General features: G+C 41.8%; 2 protein-coding genes across 3 annotated transcripts in view; both read left to right on the plus strand.

Moving 5' to 3' along the window:
• The window catches only part of LOC147325584 (phosphatidylinositol 4-phosphate 5-kinase type-1 beta-like), a 32,444-nt gene extending 15,053 nt beyond the window's left edge, over window positions 1–17,391 (plus strand). For both annotated transcript variants that reach the window (XM_086300149.1, XM_086300148.1), the window contains exons 13-14: window positions 10,955–11,051; window positions 14,905–17,391. In XM_086300149.1, the coding sequence (XP_086156275.1) occupies window positions 10,955–11,051; window positions 14,905–14,907 (100 nt within the window). In that variant the 3' untranslated portion in view covers window positions 14,908–17,391. The remainder of the gene's footprint in view (window positions 1–10,954; window positions 11,052–14,904) is intronic.
• LOC147325585 (uncharacterized) lies at window positions 2,940–5,281 on the plus strand. The gene has a single exon (XM_086302485.1). It carries the CDS (start codon window positions 3,623–3,625, stop codon window positions 5,279–5,281), a length of 1,659 nt encoding a protein of 552 aa, XP_086158611.1. The 5' UTR covers window positions 2,940–3,622.
• Window positions 17,392–19,655: the final 2,264 nt, after the last annotated feature.

The raw sequence follows: 19,655 nt of genomic DNA on the forward strand, positions 1-19,655 counted from the left end.
AGCCCAGTTTTCAGAAGAGAAGTTGAAAAGTTGATATTTTGATCTGATTCACACTGACACAGACATGAAAGTGTGTAACCATTGAGATTATTTTTGTGGACATTGTTTAACTTGCACATATTTGAAGCCTTGAAATTTGGCCGTTGCCATGTTGTTGGAGCCTGTCGAGGAGGGAAATTATTTTACTGCTATTGTTAAATAATTGTCATTGCATTAATAATATAATCTGCAGCATGGATATTGCATTCCAAGGTTTAAACAGTGTCTCTTTCAGAAAGACTGAGTTGCAGGCTGACAGGAAGTTGTATGCAGAAGTGAAAGCAGGAAGTTATTTTGAGCCACAGGCTAAGACGAGGCTTGAACAATGTAACAGATAGCTTTAAGAAGGCCTTAAGCAGCTATGACTATTTTATACACAATGCATATCTGTGCTTATTAAAGAGTTGGAGCTCGGTCAATTAATTGGGGGTCGGAAGCTTTGTTCGGCGCGATGTTCGGACAATCTATTGTGCAAGTGACTTGGAGCCATAGAAGGAATTGCAATACATGCTTACAAAACACTTATATATCAGATCATTTTATATTAAGGTTTTAGTAGAGGTTCTTGATTAAAACATTTATTTAGTAGAAGACATACACATAGTCTCAGTGAGCTTCTGGTCTGGTAAAAGGTCAGAAGTGCAACAGGTGAATTGAGAAAGAGCATTTGAGGACGAGACACAGACAGTAGGTGAAGAGGTGACACAAAGAGCATGTGAGGTCAACACACACACACACACACACACTTTAAGTTAGATTTATTTAGAGGAGAGGTTAGTTATGTTTGGCTGTAACTGCAAAATTGTCTTGGTAAAAGAGGAACCGTTTCTTGGTGTCTCGGCAAGAAAGAGGAACAAGACAAGAACTGAAAGGTAGACAGGAAGGGCTAGCCATGAAAATAGAAGATGATTTTCTAGGTGAAAAGTCATGATGATGTTGATCTGATCTATGTATAAAATGTATCTGTGACGCATGAAGGGGCGTCAGTAAACAAACCCTGATGCTATAAAATATCTGTTCATGCTTTGATTAAGTCGAAGACTACTTCCTGTCTGCGTACAGAGTTGTCTTCCCACGCGTGTATTCATTAAAATCATCGTTTGACTTCACCCGGCCGGATCGGTGTGGTTATTCTTCGATCACCTCTTGTACCCTTCCTCAATATTGAATCTTAACATTTGGGGGCTTCGTCCGGTTATTGAGGAGGGAGAGTTGGAGGTTTGGACGGAGAAATCCGGGGTCTTAGGTGGTCTGACGGGCAGACATGAATTCCAGTGGTCTAAGTGAGTGGGCATAAGCCGGCTTATCCAAAAGGTAAGGCACTACCTGTTGAATTATTTCCAAAGTGTGCCAAATTGGATATGATAAAATTTAAGTCTACTCACTGAAGTTACTGGTGGATGTCTGTTTTGATTTTGATGAAAATCTCATGAGTTGAAGCAGTTAGAGTTCTGCTAAGAAGAAATGAAAGTAGTTAAGAGTCTGATAAGAAAAGTTTAAATACTGGGTTGAAGTCCCAAAGAAATTGAGTTAGAGTCTCAAGTAGTTTGGTAGGGAATTGGTTATTGTGTTGGTTAGAGTCCAAATTTGGTCATAAGAGTGGACCTGAGCGGTCATTTTGTGAGTTGGAGTCTCCATTTGACCACTAGGTTGCACCTGCTTCAGTTATACACTTGTTTCGGGTGTTGATTGTTGTTTCAAAGTATTATAAATTATTCTAGAACGGCAGTTCGAGTCTGCTAGGAAGCGCAGAGCCCGGAGGTTACGCTCCCTCCTTGTCGTGGACGCGCGACATTGACCTCTCGGCGAAGAGGGTTAGTTCAGTGTGGTTTAGCTGTGGGGTACAGGGCATCCCGGAATTAAGCTAGGAGTTAGAGTCTCCTTACCGTTTGCAACGGTATCTGCGCTTTTTTGGCCAGCAGAAGTGGACTTCGGGCGTGTAACTTTAACCTAAAACTTCAAAAAGTTTGGGTTGGTTGACGCTTTTAAATTGAGTTAGGGATTTTAGAAATGAGGCCAGAAACAGTTAAAGTCTTGATACTGGTTAATTGATCGCAAAAAACTCAGGGAGTTTATCGGTTAAACTGTTATGTTAAATTTGTCGAAATTCGATAGGTGTTAAAAGGTTTAAAATCTGTGCAGTTGTAAATATAAGACGTCTCTGTAATAAAAAGATCTCTGTGGGTCGAGTCAGCAATGCACTGACTGCCTGCTGCTATTCTTAGATGAAGAGTGTGTGTGCATGCAAATGAGGCAGCTGATGCAGAGCGCATGAGAGGACTATGCTTTCGGTTTTGTGTGTCATTCAGCTCTATAACTATTGTTTGCAAATGTGGATAAATGTCTGCAATTAAAATGCTGGCTTAGTAAATAATAACATTGTGAATATATGAATGGTGACAGCGTTTCAAAATAGAATATAAGAATTGTTTGTGTTTAAAACCAACGTTTAGGTAAAGAAGATTTAAGGTGGATTTGAAGGCATAAACAAAAAATAAAAGGGTTACAGTCTGCAAGGGTTGTTAATTCATGAGCTGACTGGATGCAGAGTAAGTGGAGTGGTCATCCTGAGAGGATTGAATGATGCTCTAACTCTGTGGTCAAGTCAGACATAGGCTTTAAGCAACCATGAGCCACTAATAAGCGTGACAAATTAATGAGTATGTGTAAATTGAACTTGTTAAATAGCTTTGATAGGAGTAACTCAATGAGCACGCAATAAAGTGGACTTTTTAGGGGCAGTTTATCACTGACACCATAAAAAGCAACTTAATTAGTAGTTCAATAACAAATTGTAAAGATAACCTTTGTTATTTGATAAGAGAGAGAAAATTCAGGTTACATATAGTGAATAAATAAGGAAATGTTAATCTCTGCGTCATTCCACACTGAAATTTCAATTGTAGGGGATCATTTGGAGGTGAATTGTGTAGGACACGGGGAGACAGAAGAATCTCCCCATGAGTTTTCGGTGTGCATAGAAATTGAGGAGGCTGAACTGGAAGCCTGCCTGGGTCGTTGTTTTTGTTTATTTGAGGGTCTGCTGGAAGTTTGTGAAAACGACCACCTTGATATGTGGGAGCCTTCTCGGGCAGCGATTTTTTGTTAAACCTGTGGCAGGCTGTGCAACATGGAGAAAGCTTTGACATAATGTCATAAAGGTGATTTCTTGGTTTTAGATTTATTAGTACGGGATGCTTGAGGGTGTGTTGCTGTAAAGTATATAAGGGACGCGCAGCGCCGTTAATGGGTTTAAAATAAATGAAAAAACACTAATCCGAGGAACTATTGGAGAGGTAAGTATACGGAGGTGAGCGCGTTGCGCATAAGGGTTGCTGGTGTCATATATTAACACTTTGAGGGCGAATAATTTTGATTGAGTGTCAACGCTTGAGAACGCGAGGACAGCGTCTAAAGTGCTGGGTTAAACTTTGTGTATCACCGAGCAGGGGAAGAGGAGCCAGTGGTTGCGAGAACAGCGAGACGAAGACTGAAACCGAAAGTTAAGCGTGTCTGGGTGACCTAGACCAAGAAGGTGGAGTCGACCAACGCCATTGGAAGAGGTAAGTCTGTGTTTCAGAGAATGGCTGACAGCTCGGGTGCGACACCTAGTGGGAAAAGGGGATGCAAACCTCTGAAGGATCAGCTTGAACAGCTTAAGAAAGCTATTCGTTTGGCTTCACCTGGAGTATTAAAATCAGCAGAGAAAGAGTGCCAAGCGATGGAGGTTGAGGTAAGTAAACCTATTACATCCCAACAGAAAGGGCTGGGTGATAAAATACCTCTGAGCTTGGTGTTAAAAACTGAAGGAGAAGTGTATGGACAAATGCATGAGGCCCTACGTGCGTCCATAGAGGCATTAACGGCATTGGAGGTTATAAAGCAGAGAGTAATGCAGGGAGGGCCAGAAGAGGAGAATGAAGACCGTGCGACGTCATCAGAAGAAGAAGACGATGAGGAGGACGAAGATGGAGGAGCTGAACCTCAACCAAGTACAAGCCTAATTTTGAGGAAAAGAAGTGTGAAGAGAGACCAAGCACAGAGACGGCCCATATTTAAGAGCTCAAAGGGGAAAGGAAAGTTGAGGAAGAGTAGAAGAGTGAGTTTTGAACAAGGAGCTCCTGACCCTGGTTTAAATCTGCCTCTAATAGTAGGTCCAGAGAACGAACCAGTTTATCGCGCCTATAAGGTGAGAGATTTGGAAGCATTGGTTAAACAACTTCCACCAATAACCAAGGGAGAACATTGGGAAGGAGAAGAATTAGCGCTGGGCGACTTTCGCGCTTTGGCCGGACGTTGTATGCTGGGTGGTGGGTTAGCAGATGTAGAGCAGATAGCTCAAACAACCAGATATGCAAATGACCTACAATACCATGAGGTGCAGAATGACTTAGCAGATGCAGTCCGGGAGAAGTACCCAACTCCTAACTCTGGAGCCATTCCAAAAATTATTTGGGATCCCAAAAAGAAACCCAGAGAGTGTTTAGCTAAAGCAAAGGAACAATGGTTGTTAGAAACAGGAATACATCCGGGGAAGGAGGGTGAAAGTAGAGCGTGGTTTCGTTCGGCAGTGCTGGCAGGGCTGCCCAACCAGGTTGCAGTTGACTTGGAAAAGAACCCAGATTTTGCCGTTGCAGACTCGGTGCAGTGGGAGAGACATGTGACCCACGGACTTCAGCAGGAACAGGATTTGACGAACAAACAAAAGAAAGAGTTAGATGAAGCACAGGCGCAGCTGCTTAGGCTGCAGCTGGGTGAGGCTCGCGAAAAATATAATGCGAAGAAAAAAGAACCGAAAGAACTAAATAAGACTATAATGGTGGCAAGGCCTCAGCCCGATCCTGTGCCTGACTGGCCAGATCAGGATCCGGGTCTCTACCCTGATGACCGTTGGCCCGCCAATGCACCAAGGCAGCGTCAACCCGTAGGGAATTGGGGGACCGGTGGACCGCAGAGAGGGCGTGGTGGATCCGTGAGGGGAGGACAAAGGGCTCGGAATCCGGGGAATCCTGGCAGTGTGTCTTGGACTGGCTGTTACAGCTGTGGAGCAGAAGGACACTGGTCCCGAGAATGCCCTGAATCGCAGCGAAATTATCAGAGGCGAGGCTATCAACCCCAGGCACGAGGAGGCCCAAGACAAAGAGTTGCTTACAGGGGAGCACATCAAGCTCCAAACCCGAATGCAGCACCAGCCCCCCAGTACCCAGTAGCCGACTGGGGCTGGGAGGGGGAGCAATACTGACGGAGCCCGGAGAAACCGAACAGCGTGGGAACGGCAGAACCCATGCTGTCGATGACCGCGGAAGGCACTGAATTGCCCTTCCTGGTGGATACTGGAGCAACATACTCAACATTGAAAGACACACCAGACAGTGCAACACTCTCCTGTCACACAGTTAATGTGGTAGGCTTGTCCGGGATTCCAATGACACTGCCATTGACGGATCCAGCATTGACAAAGCTGGGAAAACAGACTTTGAAGCACCAATATGTGGTGTCCTCACAGGTGCCTGGAAAATCTCATGGGCAGGGACCTGCTTGTGAAACTGGGATCACCTTCAAAGACTCAATATTTAGTCCAGAACTCTGAACAACCCACTGCCGAAATCTACTGGGGGAGGCTAGTGGAAGAAGGCATTCTGAGACATTATCAGCTGTGGAAACCCTGGATAATGAGCCTGGCCGTCTATTCCCCCCGCGAGATCCTTTCCACGTTACACTCTTTTATGATAGGGAAGATAACGATATCTATCGGGAACAGTTCCAGTCTGATCTTGAGGGACAGACGTGGAATGTGCAGACACATAACATTTATGTTGGACCAGAAGGTGTGGCCGCGGCTGTGAAATTTACTGAGGAACAACTGCCTTGGTACAATGTGGGAGAGGATTCAACCCCTCACATTACATTGGCGGTCCACGAGGGTCATGGGCCAAGAGATCTGGGACCAATGGTCAAGCGGGCGCTGGACAACGCATGCTGGCAAAGCACCCAAATTCCAAATGTCTGGTATGCACCAAAATGTAAAATATATCGCATAACTTGTTTGTCCAACGATGCAGTGATCTTAGAACATAAAGAAATCTCCAGAATACATGGCAGGGAAAGAATGGATCATCCTGATGCAGTAGCTGAGCTCTCAAAATTGCCTGGTACTTTGTGGTCCGCAGGGCCCACAGATGTAGGTCTAGCTAACTGTTCGCCTGTCCTGTTCCAGCTGAAGTCTGACATACCATTTCACATGTATTGACCTAGCGAATGCATTCTTTTGTCTCCCACTGCACGAGTCACTCAGAGACATTTTCTCATTCACATACAGAGGCCGCAAATTTAGGTACACACGCCTACCACAAGGCTTTGCACTCTCACCAGGAATTTTTAATCAGGTGTTGAAGGAGGCATTGTCCCCATGTCAACTGCCAGGGGGCTGTACATTAATAGAGTATGTTGATGATCTTCTTATTGCAGCCCCGTCAGCAGCGGCCTGTACGGTAGCATTGCTCGTGGTGTTGAACAGATTGGCGGAGTGTGGCTTCAAAGTGAGCAAAGAAAAACTGCAGTTGGTCCGGCCAGAGGTAACATTCCTGGGCCGGGTGATCGCACACAGATCAGTGGGGTTAATGAACACACACAGAGACCAAATTCTGACACATCCAAAACCAAGAACTGTGAAGGAGTTGCTTTCCTTTCTTGGCTTGACAGGTTACAGCAGGCAGTTCATTCCGAACTATGCGGGTAAAACGGCCCCTTTAAGGGACCTGATCAAGAAAGTTGGTGTTCGAAATCTGAAGGCTGAATTGCCTTGGACGCCGGACACAGAGACAGCGTTCATTTCACTAAAACAGGATTTGTCAAGAGCCACAGATCTGGCCACACCTAACTATGATGAGGCATTTTATCTTGATGTTTCAGAAACAAAGGGAGTTGTGAATGGTGTGTTGTTTCAGAAAAAAGGGGGAGGTAGGGATGTACTTATGTATGTTAGCATAAGATTAAATTCAACAGAAGCAAGGCATCCCACATGCACACAACACGCAGCAGGAGTAGCAGAGATAATTCAGAAAACAGCACATATAGTGAGGGAACACCCACTGAAAGTGCTTACTACACACAGTGTAGTGGCCTATGTGAACTCACAGGCATTCACAATGACTCCACTGGTTCAGCAAAATTTTAGAGGCGCCAAATTTGATATTCACACATGAAGGAATAAATATGGCAGACCTAATGGGGTCAGGAGAACCACATGACTGTATTAAGAAAGCCCAAGTTGAAGGAAAAATCAGGGAAGACCTAAAGGCAGAGCCCATACTTGGAGCTGAGGATTGGTTCACAGATGGATGCTGCCACAGAGATGAAGAAGGATTGAAAGCGGGCTATGCAGTAGTCTGTAGAGTAGGAACTGAGTTTCAGGTGAAAGAAGCAGGAAAAATTGAGGGACAACAGTCGGCCCAGAGAGCTGAAGTGATAGCCCTAACTTGAGCCTTGAGGTTGGCTAAAAACATGAGAGTGAACATCTACACTGACTCAGCATATGCGTTTGGAGCAGCTCATGTGGAACTGGCTCAGTGGAAGAGAGCCGGGTTCAGGACGGCCACTAATGCACCCATCTGTCACAAAAAGGAAATGGAGGAACTGGAAAAGGCCCTGGAGGACCCAGACGAGGTAAGTATTATAAAATGCAAAGGCCACTCACAAGCAGACAGTATGGTGGCAAGAGGAAATCAGAAAGCTGACGAAGCCGCAAAGGAAGCAGCGGGCTACAAAGGACAGAGACAACTGGTGCAGGTAACCCCAGAAGAGGAGGTTAGCACTAACAGCATGGAAGAAGTTAGACAGGCTCAGGAGGAGACATCCCCAGAGGAAAAGGGGGTGTGGGAAAACAAAGGAGCCTGGCAAGATGGCGGTTTGTGGAGGGGGCCAGATGGGCGTCCCGCTTTAACGGCCAAAATGGCGGAACAAAAGGTGAATGAGGCTCACGGGCTTGGTCACGTGGGAGTGAAACAGATGGAGAGAAATTTGTGCCGATGGTGGCATCCTGATTTGAGAAGGATGATACTGGAAAAGGCCAGAACGTGCCTAATTTGTGGGGCACACAACCCAAAGCCAGCAGTAAAACCTGAAGCTGGTAAGTTTCTCATGCCAGGAAGGCCAGGAGAAGAGGTCGTGATTGATTATACCGACATGATTGATACAGGCCCAGGTGGGGTGAGGTATTTGTTGGTGTGTGTGGATGTTCTGACTGGATGGCCCGAAGCATGGGCGACCAAATGTGAAGATGCGAAAAGTGTGATTAAGTGCTTAACCAATCATTACATTCCAAGGCATGGGTTTCCCAAGAGAATTAGATCAGACAATGGTACTCACTTCAAGAATAAAGATTTGCACGAGGTAGAGAGGATGTTGGGAGTGCAACATAAGTTCGGGACGGGCTATCATCCTCAATCTCAAGGAAAGGTAGAGAGGATGAACCTAAATTTGAAAAACAAGTTGGCTAAAATTTGTGCGCAGACAGGGCTAAATTGGGTCGCAGCCCTGCCCATTGCTTTGATGACCATAAGATGTTTATGATGATGTTAACTTTGTATTTCAGGTGCAGTTATAACTATTTTATACATATTGCATTTTGTGCTTTTAAAGGAGTTGTGGCTCAAATTTGTCTCTGGAGGGTCACGAGCCTTTGGCTAGCGCTATGATTAGCCAATCTACTGTGAGGATAATATGAGTTCATGAAGGATTGCACACGCTTACAGACACAGAGTTAAGAAACACACATGACAGTATTGATTCCAGGCAAAAGGCCCTAAATTCATTTAGCTTTTAACTGAACTTAAAGAAGGACCAAAGAGGAAGGAAAGCATATATTTTGGTTAAGTCTGATACATTAGAATTAGAAGGTATTGTTACATTAAGGGAGCAAAATGAAATAAAAAGGTTATACCAAAACAGGTGATAACATAGGAAATGTGAGGTTTTAAAATGAAGTTAGTGTTAACACATAGGAGTTGTTTCAAGGCAGCATTTAGCTATGATGAAATGTATACAGGAGTAATTGCTTATATGCTTAAACTTAATTGATTAAAGTGGTTGTTTTCTTTTGGAGTAGATTAACTTGCAGCAGCGACAACTTGTGCACAGGATGTTGATGATCAAATAAGGGAAAGTAGAGCGAGCAACTGGACGTGAAACCAGCGCTTAAAGAATTTTAAAGTGATGAGTAACGCTGAAGAGTATACATAAATACAAGTCAATAAGTTAAGAAGATAATTAGGATCAGGCTTTTGATTAAAGAGTCCCAGATAGGATAAGTTAGGGAGATGCAGGAAAGGTGTTTTGTTTCTTTTGCAGAAGATCGATCTCGGCGACCACAGGAGGGGCGAGGATCCTGGAGATCTCGAGGTTCGAGACCACCAGAGAAGGGTCTGCGTGAGGACACAATGTATTGTGACCTCTGGTGTTACAGAGGTCAAAAGAGGGAGTGTCGAGGAGGGAAATTATTTTACTGCTATTGTTAAATAATTGTCATTGCATTAATAATATAATCTGCAGCATGGATATTGCATTCCAAGGTTTAAACAGTGTCTCTTTCAGAAAGACTGAGTTGCAGGCTGACAGGAAGTTGTATGCAGAAGTGAAAGCAGGAAGTTATTTTGAGCCACAGGCTAAGACGAGGCTTGAACAATGTAACAGATAGCTTTAAGAAGGCCTTAAGCAGCTATGACTATTTTATACACAATGCATATCTGTGCTTATTAAAGAGTTGGAGCTCGGTCAATTAATTGGGGGTCGGAAGCTTTGTTCGGCGCGATGTTCGGACAATCTATTGTGCAAGTGACTTGGAGCCATAGAAGGAATTGCAATACATGCTTACAAAACACTTATATATCAGATCATTTTATATTAAGGTTTTAGTAGAGGTTCTTGATTAAAACATTTATTTAGTAGAAGACATACACATAGTCTCAGTGAGCTTCTGGTCTGGTAAAAGGTCAGAAGTGCAACAGGTGAATTGAGAAAGAGCATTTGAGGACGAGACACAGACAGTAGGTGAAGAGGTGACACAAAGAGCATGTGAGGTCAACACACACACACACACACACACTTTAAGTTAGATTTATTTAGAGGAGAGGTTAGTTATGTTTGGCTGTAACTGCAAAATTGTCTTGGTAAAAGAGGAACCGTTTCTTGGTGTCTCGGCAAGAAAGAGGAACAAGACAAGAACTGAAAGGTAGACAGGAAGGGCTAGCCATGAAAATAGAAGATGATTTTCTAGGTGAAAAGTCATGATGATGTTGATCTGATCTATGTATAAAATGTATCTGTGACGCATGAAGGGGCGTCAGTAAACAAACCCTGATGCTATAAAATATCTGTTCATGCTTTGATTAAGTCGAAGACTACTTCCTGTCTGCGTACAGAGTTGTCTTCCCACGCGTGTATTCATTAAAATCATCGTTTGACTTCACCCGGCCGGATCGGTGTGGTTATTCTTCGATCACCTCTTGTACCCTTCCTCAATATTGAATCTTAACAAGCCATAAAGGACCATATTTGGATGACAGGGTGGTGAACTATGTTATCAGGAAGCTGCTCAAAAAGGCTTTAGTGTATGGGGATCAACTTCCTTATGGAGCCAGCAATGAAGTGGCCATTTGAGGAATTGTGTGTTTTTAGGAGTTGCAGTTCATTTTCAGCTCTAAAGTTTGCTTCTTGTGGCTTGTGAGCTGCAGTTTTTTTCCCCTGCCACTGATGAAATGTTCCAAATAACTGTGTTTTTACTGTTTTCTAAAGAGCTAAAGCTACATCTTTCTTTTGATATTCAACAATATATTCTGAGAGGATGCTGAACGATGAATGATGATGTAGACATTAACTCGGCTCATACACAACAGTAAATTGTATTTCTATGTTGCAGTGAAGACCGACGAGCCTCCAGTTCAACGATTGCTCTGGACGATCCACTGCCGTCCCTCAGCAGAAGCCAATCTGACTCTGAACTGGATGTCTACTTGGTAAGCCATGTAATTTCAATTGCAGAGTCTTAATGGGTTCTGTAATGCTATAGCTTATCGTTAGAATACAAGCAACCCAAGCCCAGCACCGAAGACCAGTAAACATTTAACAAGCAATCCAGTCGGAGCCCTGCTGAATGAGGCTCAGACTGGCTCCTGAAAAGAAAGTGAACAAGGTTATTTTTCAAGCTGAAGCTTTAACATCCATCTGTGGTTGTACACCCCTCACTCAGTACAGCATCAAACTGAATTATTTAGCTAGAGAACAGATCTCAGGCTACATTCACTTGTCACACAAGGGGGAGGAGGGGAAAAATATTCAGGGAGGTCAAGCTCAGATGTTTCTATGTCCAGAAACGACAGTTTAAATGTTATCAGCCCATTGAATTGTTTGAATAGTTCCATTCGTGTCACCTCATCTGTTTCATTCAGTCTTAGAAACAGAAAGTATACATCTGGTGGTCATGCCAAGAAGTGACTGTAAAATCTCCAATTGCAGATACCGTAGCAATTAAGTTATGCTTTTGGTGCCTAAAATAAACTACCTGCTTAGGTTTATTTTATTTTGGGGTTTACATCCAACCAAACAGCTCATAAAAATCGCTTTGTGCATAAAAGCTCCAAACTTTTCGATATATTCTCACATCCATATGGGGTCACTTGCAACATTGTTTGTTTGGCACACGTCTTTCAAGACATTGCTTTACCAAAGACCATGAAAGATAAAGCCACCAACACCCACAAACCCACCCATATTTTAACCATGCATTTTGAAGCTTTCATACTAGTGTTTTTGGTTGCAACCATGTAGAGCCATTTTGGAGTCAGGTGGTTGGAGCACTACATAATCAAGTGCCAAGTATGGCTGGCAAGCCGATAAACTGTATATTCAGTTCAGTGCAGTGCAATTGAGTTTTATTATATATATTTAAAGCAACAAAGCGCACCAACAGTCACCTAAAGGCGCTTTATTAAACACCAACAAGCAAACAACCCAATTTGATCCAGCACGTGGAGAAAGTGGGAAGCAAAAACTCCATCTGTACTACAAGAAATCTCCAACAGAACCAGGCTCAGGGAGGGGCGGCCACCTGCTGCAACCGGTTGGAGATGAGTGGAGGAAGAGAGGACAAAAGACACTGTGGATGTATACGTCTAAAGCACAGTCTCATATCTCCTCCAAGAGACAGAATAATATAAAACTCATGTAAAACCTTCTTGGATGACCCTTCCTTCACAGGAAGTTCCATTATTTGTCACATAATATCATTTTAAAAAGTATCCAAAAGTTCATATATGTTCTAGAGGTGTGTGCTTTAAACATGAAAGTCTTTGGGGACTTGCTCACTTTTAGAGTCAACCTCTACTGGCCATGTTTGTGAAAAATCCCAATTGACAATGACAATAAATAAATAAATACTAAATACTAAATACTAAATGAGGTGATCTCTGAGTAGACTTTGTAGGATGCCACCTTTTGGCCGTTTAGTGGGCTCATAATGTTTGAATGGATGCCTGAAACTATAGGCTTCAACTAGGGCTCATTAAGGGGCTCATTAAAACCCATTAAGACTACCTTATAAGACAAAGTCATGACAACAAGATCAACTCTGTTGTTGAGATATTATATTTAGTCCTCATAAAATTACATAAAAGAAGCCATAGTTAGTTGTTCTGCTGTATTTAGGAACACTGTGCACAATGAACTCAGGGGTCACTGGGTATCTCTGCATTTTCAGCCTCACACAGTCTCACCCAGGCGACCCAGCTGGAGCTGATCAGTCGTCAATAAAGTGTAAGCAGCAAATTACACCGATAATACTTTCTTTTAATTTGTACTGATCCTGTGATTGTGGCAAGAAGATGTGGAGGCTCTCATGATGTCATATTTTAGCCCCGATAAAGGCGCTCCATGAACAGAATAGAATCACGTAGTGATTCATGACCATAACAAACTGACCTTTATTCATAAGATGTTACTACCTAATACATGCTAACATTTTCTTGCTCAACACTCACATGCAATTTATCTCATCTTCTTGGAACTCTCTTCTTTGATGGTGATAGCCCTGGGGTCCTGAAGCCCCCTCTGACATCCACTCTGTGTGACTCAGCTGAGTCCAGTTCCCTCCTCCCTGCCCCTCGGTCCTTGTGTCAGCCTAAGAAACCTTCATGTATTCTTTTTTTTCTACAGCACTTCTCTTACATAACCACAAAATCCTCATTCAGGCTTATATGAAGCCGTTCTTCAGTCTACATTAAGCGGTCCCACTCAGGCTCTGCAGGAAGCCCGCAGACGTCCGAGTTAATCTGATCTCAAAGCCTCTGACATTAAGAGTGGGACTCAGAAACACTGAAAATACTGTAGGTTAAAAAAAAAGGAAATCTGAGCCATGAACCTATCTGTCTCCTCAAGTAAAATTAAGTAAAATAAATGTTTTGGCTTGGGTGGATGAAAAGCATGCTCCCAGCTGTTACCCTTAACCTCCTAAAAAAAAAAAAAAAAAAAAAAAAAGGCCTGACTTCAAAGACAATGGGTTTTTTACTGTGGGAATGCAGTAAAGACTCTGCACTCAACACATCAGTTCAAGCATGACAGAAATAAATGCAGCCTGACAGCTTCACTTTGATGGACAACCTCATCCTCTGTGGCAAAAATCCTGCTCACTGGAGGGTTGAATAAAATATACTATACAGCCAAAAGTATTCACTCATCCATCCAAATCATTGAATTCAGATGTTCCATTCACTTCCATAACCACATGGTGTAATAAAATTAAGCACCTGACTTCAGACTGCTTCTACAAACACTTGTGAAAGAATGGGTCGCTCTCAGGAGCTCAGTGAATTCCAGCATAGTACTGTGATAGGATATCACCTGTGCAACAAGTCCAGTCAGGAAATTTCCCTCGCTACTAAATACTCCACAATCAACTGTTAGCAAAAGCATTTGGGAATGACAGCAACTCAGCCACAAAGTGGTACGTCAGGTAAGATCACAGAGCGGGTCAGTGGACGCTGAGGCGCATAGTGCACAGGGGTCAACAGTTTTCTGCAGAGTTAATCACCACAGACCTCCAAACGTCATGTGGCCTTCAGATTAGCTTAGGAACACGCCACAGAGAGCTTCATGGAATGGGTGTCAATGGCTGAGCAGCTGCATGCAAGCCTTACATGACCAAGTGTAATGCAAAACGTTGGTATAAAGCACGCCCCCACTGGACACTAGAGCAGTGGAGACTTCTAGTGACAAACTACTTCTCCATCTGGCAATTCAATGGATAAGTCTGGGTTTGGTGGTTGGCAGGAGAACAGTACTTGTCTGACTGCACTGTGCCACGTGTAAAGTTTGGTGGAGGGGGGATTATAATGTGGGGTTGTTTTCCAGAAGTTGGGTTTTACCCCTTTGCTCCAGTGTAAGAAACTTTTAATGCTTCGGCATACTGAGACACTTTGGAAAATTTCATCTCCCAACTTTGTGGGAGCAGTTTGGGGACGCCCCCTTCTTGTTCCAACATGACTGCACACCAGTGCAGGTCCATAAAGACATCGACGGGTGAGTCTGGTGTTGAAAAACTTGACTGGCCTGCACAGAGTCCTGACCTCAACCTGAAGCAAGACCTTTGGGATGAATTAGTACAGAGACTGATTGGGATGTCACCCAAATTCATATCCGTGTGATGGCAGATGAGCAAATACTTTTGGCAATAGAGCGTACATAAGAAAATATAAAAGATGCCAGGATGTTTTTGAAAACTGCTCTTTTTTTTTTTTTACTTAACACACCCAAGACTGCACAGATGTGTCTGTTGTCACCTGAAGGCAATTAAAATCTTCTCTTCTTGATTTCTAGTGAGGAGAAACAAGGTTATTGCTCCTTTCCAACCACCTGCACTTGTGAACTTTGAAACACCAACCGCAGTCCAACAACATGAAGGCATCAGGACTTCAGCAAACATGGCACAAACTACAAGAAGTAGCCTGTTCTTCTCATTTTCTCCACTGTGAGCATCACTATGATCCTTGTAGAAGCATAATGCAGTCACTCGAGAAAAAAAAGTCCCGTGTTTCAATCTCAGAAAAAATCTGCTCTGTTTTTCCAAAATAATGAGATGCCTCCTCCATGAATGTGGGAATGTTCTTCCTGCTTACGCCGAGTAGGGCTTGTTACTTCTGCTGCCAGTTTTTAATCCATCTGTACTTCCATTGACTCCCAAATCTTCTAACAGCTTTTTACTTTTACTCTCTACACTTTAACCACTTTCTATACTTTACATTTAATAATCGTACTTTAGTTTTAAAACATTTGAGGTGTGTTATTATTTCACTGTGCACCTTCCAGACATCATAGCAATATGAATGTATATGTAGGGAATGATAACACATAAAAGACAGTCCCACTGGTGTATCTGTCAACTGATATGCAAGGTGTAGAGTTGAAAGATGCAAATACACACAAAAAAACCCCACACATGCAGGGAAGATGAGTGTGAAGCAAAGACAGAGAAAAGTACAGCTCGTGATGTCATCACATGAAATCAAGACACTGCTGTTAGCATTGCACAAAAATAGCTAGTGAAAAAAGAAATACTTTTTATTTTCGAGTCCAAACTTTTGACTGGTTCTATAAAAAATTAAACTGGACTAATCTAATTCAGGAAAACAGAGCAGTTTTTTTATTACATGTTTTTGGAATTTCTAAGTTAAGTATCCAAATTAATAATTCAGAAAAATATTTTTAATTTCAAGAAAAGTTATATAAGAATTATTGCATGTACATCTTGTTCATTTAAAAAAAAAATGGCTGCATTTGTTCTTGAAAAAAAGTGCATTAGGCTCTGTTGTTCCTCTTTCTTTTAATGTTAGGTGAAACTCGACTTTCCAAATCAATGGAAACACCTCTACAACTAGCAGATATGTTAATGTGTTAATGTGTATTAGTAGCACTGAACTACTGTGCTGACGTGCAGTAAAACACTACAAAGCTGCTTCTTTGCCTGTTATCGTTTACACTGCTGCTAGTAAATCCTTGTGTTTCTTTGCTGATATTTCTGATTTTCTGTAAATGTTTAAATTTCTCAGTGGCTGGTTCCATGAGGAAGTAAACATCAGCTCATCAGCTTCAGAAATAGATCAGTGCTCGTTTGTCTTGTATTTACGTAGAGCTATGTTCAAAGATCATTCAGGTTTTTCAGATGTATGTGTGAAAATCCACATTAGTTGTTCAGTTCAGTTCATTTTTTATTTCAAACATATACATTCACCAACATATCACAACACCAGTGTACAACAACAACAGCTGTTGTACATTCACTCACATTTGCATGAGTAACGCCCTGTTTTAACCCCGAAGAACATTACAAAATTACATGATTAAAAAATGAATAAAAAGACAAATTCATTAGATGAACTGAATTTTCAGACAAACTTCCCATTCATAATGACTACTTTGCAACGTACCACAATAGCTTACTAAAATTAGCACTCACGGAGCTGCTGGCATGGCTCTTACACCTGTTTAAACATACAGAAGATTTTCTGCTACGTAAGACTACGTAAGATTTTCTTCTACGTCATTTCACAAAGGTCAACTTTCATGCTATAATGATGTTTGAACACGTGACAATTTAAAGGAAAGAACTGGACCCTTGCCCTCTGCAGTAAAGCAACACGGTCGGTGTTGTGGTTTCACTCCATTTGTCACGATGCTGTGGCTCTGGGTTATCACCTCTGTCCTCTGATGAAATGTTTCTTTGCTAATAAGAGTTCAAAGAATGATAAAAAGAGTGAACATTTTGTGAAATGTATGACATTGCCTTTCAAACCCAACTGAACACCTACTGTAGAAGATTTTGTGTTTTAGTTTTATCCCCTGTTGATGGACTGGGGCTCTAACGCTTTGTGAACCTAAGTGCTTAAGAAGATAACTGGATGGTGGATCCCTTCCACCAAAGTTTCTGAGACTACCCACCTTTTCTTTTTCTTCTAACATTTCTTAAAATCTAAATCAATACAAGATGATATAATAATAATAATAATAATAATAATAATAATAATAATGTTGGTAAAACTAGACAAGGTGATATTCTGTTTATAGTGTGTCATACCTCATTACACCCATTTTATCTGCACTGGCGTTTCATAAAACTATATCCTGTTACAAACTGTGTAGTCCTCTGTAGTAAAAAGACACCATAGTGTGTCCCATGTATATACTGTCTTCTTATCTTCCACATGCCTTAAAAACTTTAAAAATCCGTGCTTTAAGATGCTTTGTAGGCCTATAATTGTACTATAGCAATACTTTACACTTGTATCAGGGAAATAAATTATTTCAATATCTTTACTTTGATCTGTGTGTTCGTTTTTTGCTTCAAAATTATGTTGCTTTAATATAAAATAGAGGGCAGTATCCATGGCTTCTGTTGATTAACCCATATTTTTATGTGTTGTTTAGTGGTGAGGGTGTGGTGTTTATTTCCCCTTTTCACTGAGTCAAGTTTCAGTCTTCTGATGATGTCTAACTGCTGATTGTCAACAGCTTGTTCATTGTTTTTCTGTTTACATAGAGACTCTATTCAGGGCAGAGGGTCTGACCAGAGCAGGTTAAACCGGTCACACGAGTTTTATATCACCACACATTCACCGCACGAGTAGTAACAATAGGAGTGTGTACCGGTGGCAGCAACAGCCTGAATCACTAACAGATTTTACATCAGTGCTCACTGTGGCTCCATACTCGGAGGAAGACGGTGAAAGGTAAAGTGAAAAGTGATCCTTGGTAGTGGTAGTATCATGGTCAGGGCCTGTTTTGCTGCATCTGAAGCAGGGCAGTTACATTTCTTTAGTGTTTGATCACCAAAAATGAAACCTCATTTAAAATGTGACAAATGTAGACAGATGTATGTGTGTTTGGCTGCTGGCTAACACGTGATTTTAGGCATGTAGACATGATCAAGACGACTTGCTAAAGTTCAATGTGAGCATCAGGATGGAGAAGAGATTCATGTTACTTTAAACATCACATGTTAGTTAATGCCAGGCAGGCTCATCTGAGTATTTCATAAAATGCAGATCTAGTGGGATTTCCCACCACAACCATCTCTGGGGTTTATAGAGAGTTATCAGAAAAAGAGAAAATACCCAGTGAGCTGCAGTTGAATGCCAAATCCATCCCTTAGCTGGTTTCTTGGACATGACGAATCATGGTATCATGTCAATATGGACGAAACTCTCTGAGGACCTATCAAATGCTTCCAGCACCTTATTGTGTCATTGTGGTGTTTTAAAATGCTGTTTGAGCAGACTGGCTTCTGGGTCCAATAAAGCATAAACAAATTAAGGTATATGCATTTGAGTATGTTAAACTGTACTAGGGAAATGTGATAGATATAGTACCGTCTCACTGTCTTTAACAGCTGCTGACAGATAAAAACCATTCATAACCTCTTACTTCCTTCCTTCAGTTTTCTTTCACTCCTTCTCCTAACATTTCCCTCCTTATGGTAAATGGACTGGTTCATATATAGCACTTTGCTATTCTGAGTACCCATTTACACACATTCACACAAACACTTTTTTCTATGCTGTGATTTCTATCTAACATTCACACGTATGCTAACGTGGGGTCAGTATCTTGCCTATAAGGTTATTTGGCATGCTGACTGGAGCAGACTGGGATCAAAACACCAACCTTCTGGTTAGTAGGTGACCTGCTTTACCACCTGAGCACCCCTGTGTAGGCCTGCACAGTATATTTATTTATTATCCACCCCTGTCCAGACAGTCCGAAACATGAGAAATTTTGACTGGCTCGACAAGACACTTTTCTAAAATCTGCCTTTTATTCAATGCATATGAAGGGAATGCGTTTTTATTATAGTCAGAAGGAGAAGGTTGATCATATTCACCAGGAGAAATTACCAAGAATTACAAGATTTGCAGATTTTGGTGCCTATGATAGAAACTACCACAAAGAAAGTGAAGCAACAGTGAATACATACTGTTTTTAATGTCAAAACCTGTTACCAGACATAACAGCAGCTGAAATAACAGTGAAATAAAAGAATATAGGAGTATAGAAAGACTTTCACATGTGGCCACAAGAACAAACTTATGCTTCCATTTATCCTTATTATGTTTACTTAGCAAAAGAGCAGGAAATGTGATATATTAGTCCTGTAACATGCTCAGTTTAATCTATTCTTAAATTCTAAAATGGATATGAAAATGTAACACTACCACCTGGCATTGTCCCACACAGACACACTGATGCACTGCATATTAGCAGTCAACTAGATTAAACAAATTAGCTTGCTAAACCATGGTTTCATTTCAGTTACCCAACCGATTTATTCCAATTTCGTTATAACAATCCAACTTGTTTGAAATTTTAAAAAAATGCAAACAAAAACAAACTTTTCATTCCAAGCTTGCAACAGCCCCCTCCCATCACTCCCTAGTCACTCCCGCTTTCCCTCGGTACAACACCCCTGCACGTACTCACCCTCATTCCATAACCAGACAATCAAACGGGGACTTTTTCTTTTTTTAAGTAGGGCAACACAGGATGGACCAAGAACAAAGCAATTATAGTATTTAACA

This window comes from Aulonocara sp. 'chitande type north' Nkhata Bay, linkage group LG7, assembly GCF_057382095.1.
Source record: "Aulonocara sp. 'chitande type north' Nkhata Bay isolate Kocher_YH1m ecotype deep benthic linkage group LG7, A_spYH_male_GT1.1, whole genome shotgun sequence".
Classification (NCBI taxonomy): Eukaryota; Metazoa; Chordata; class Actinopteri; order Cichliformes; family Cichlidae; genus Aulonocara; species Aulonocara sp. 'chitande type north' Nkhata Bay.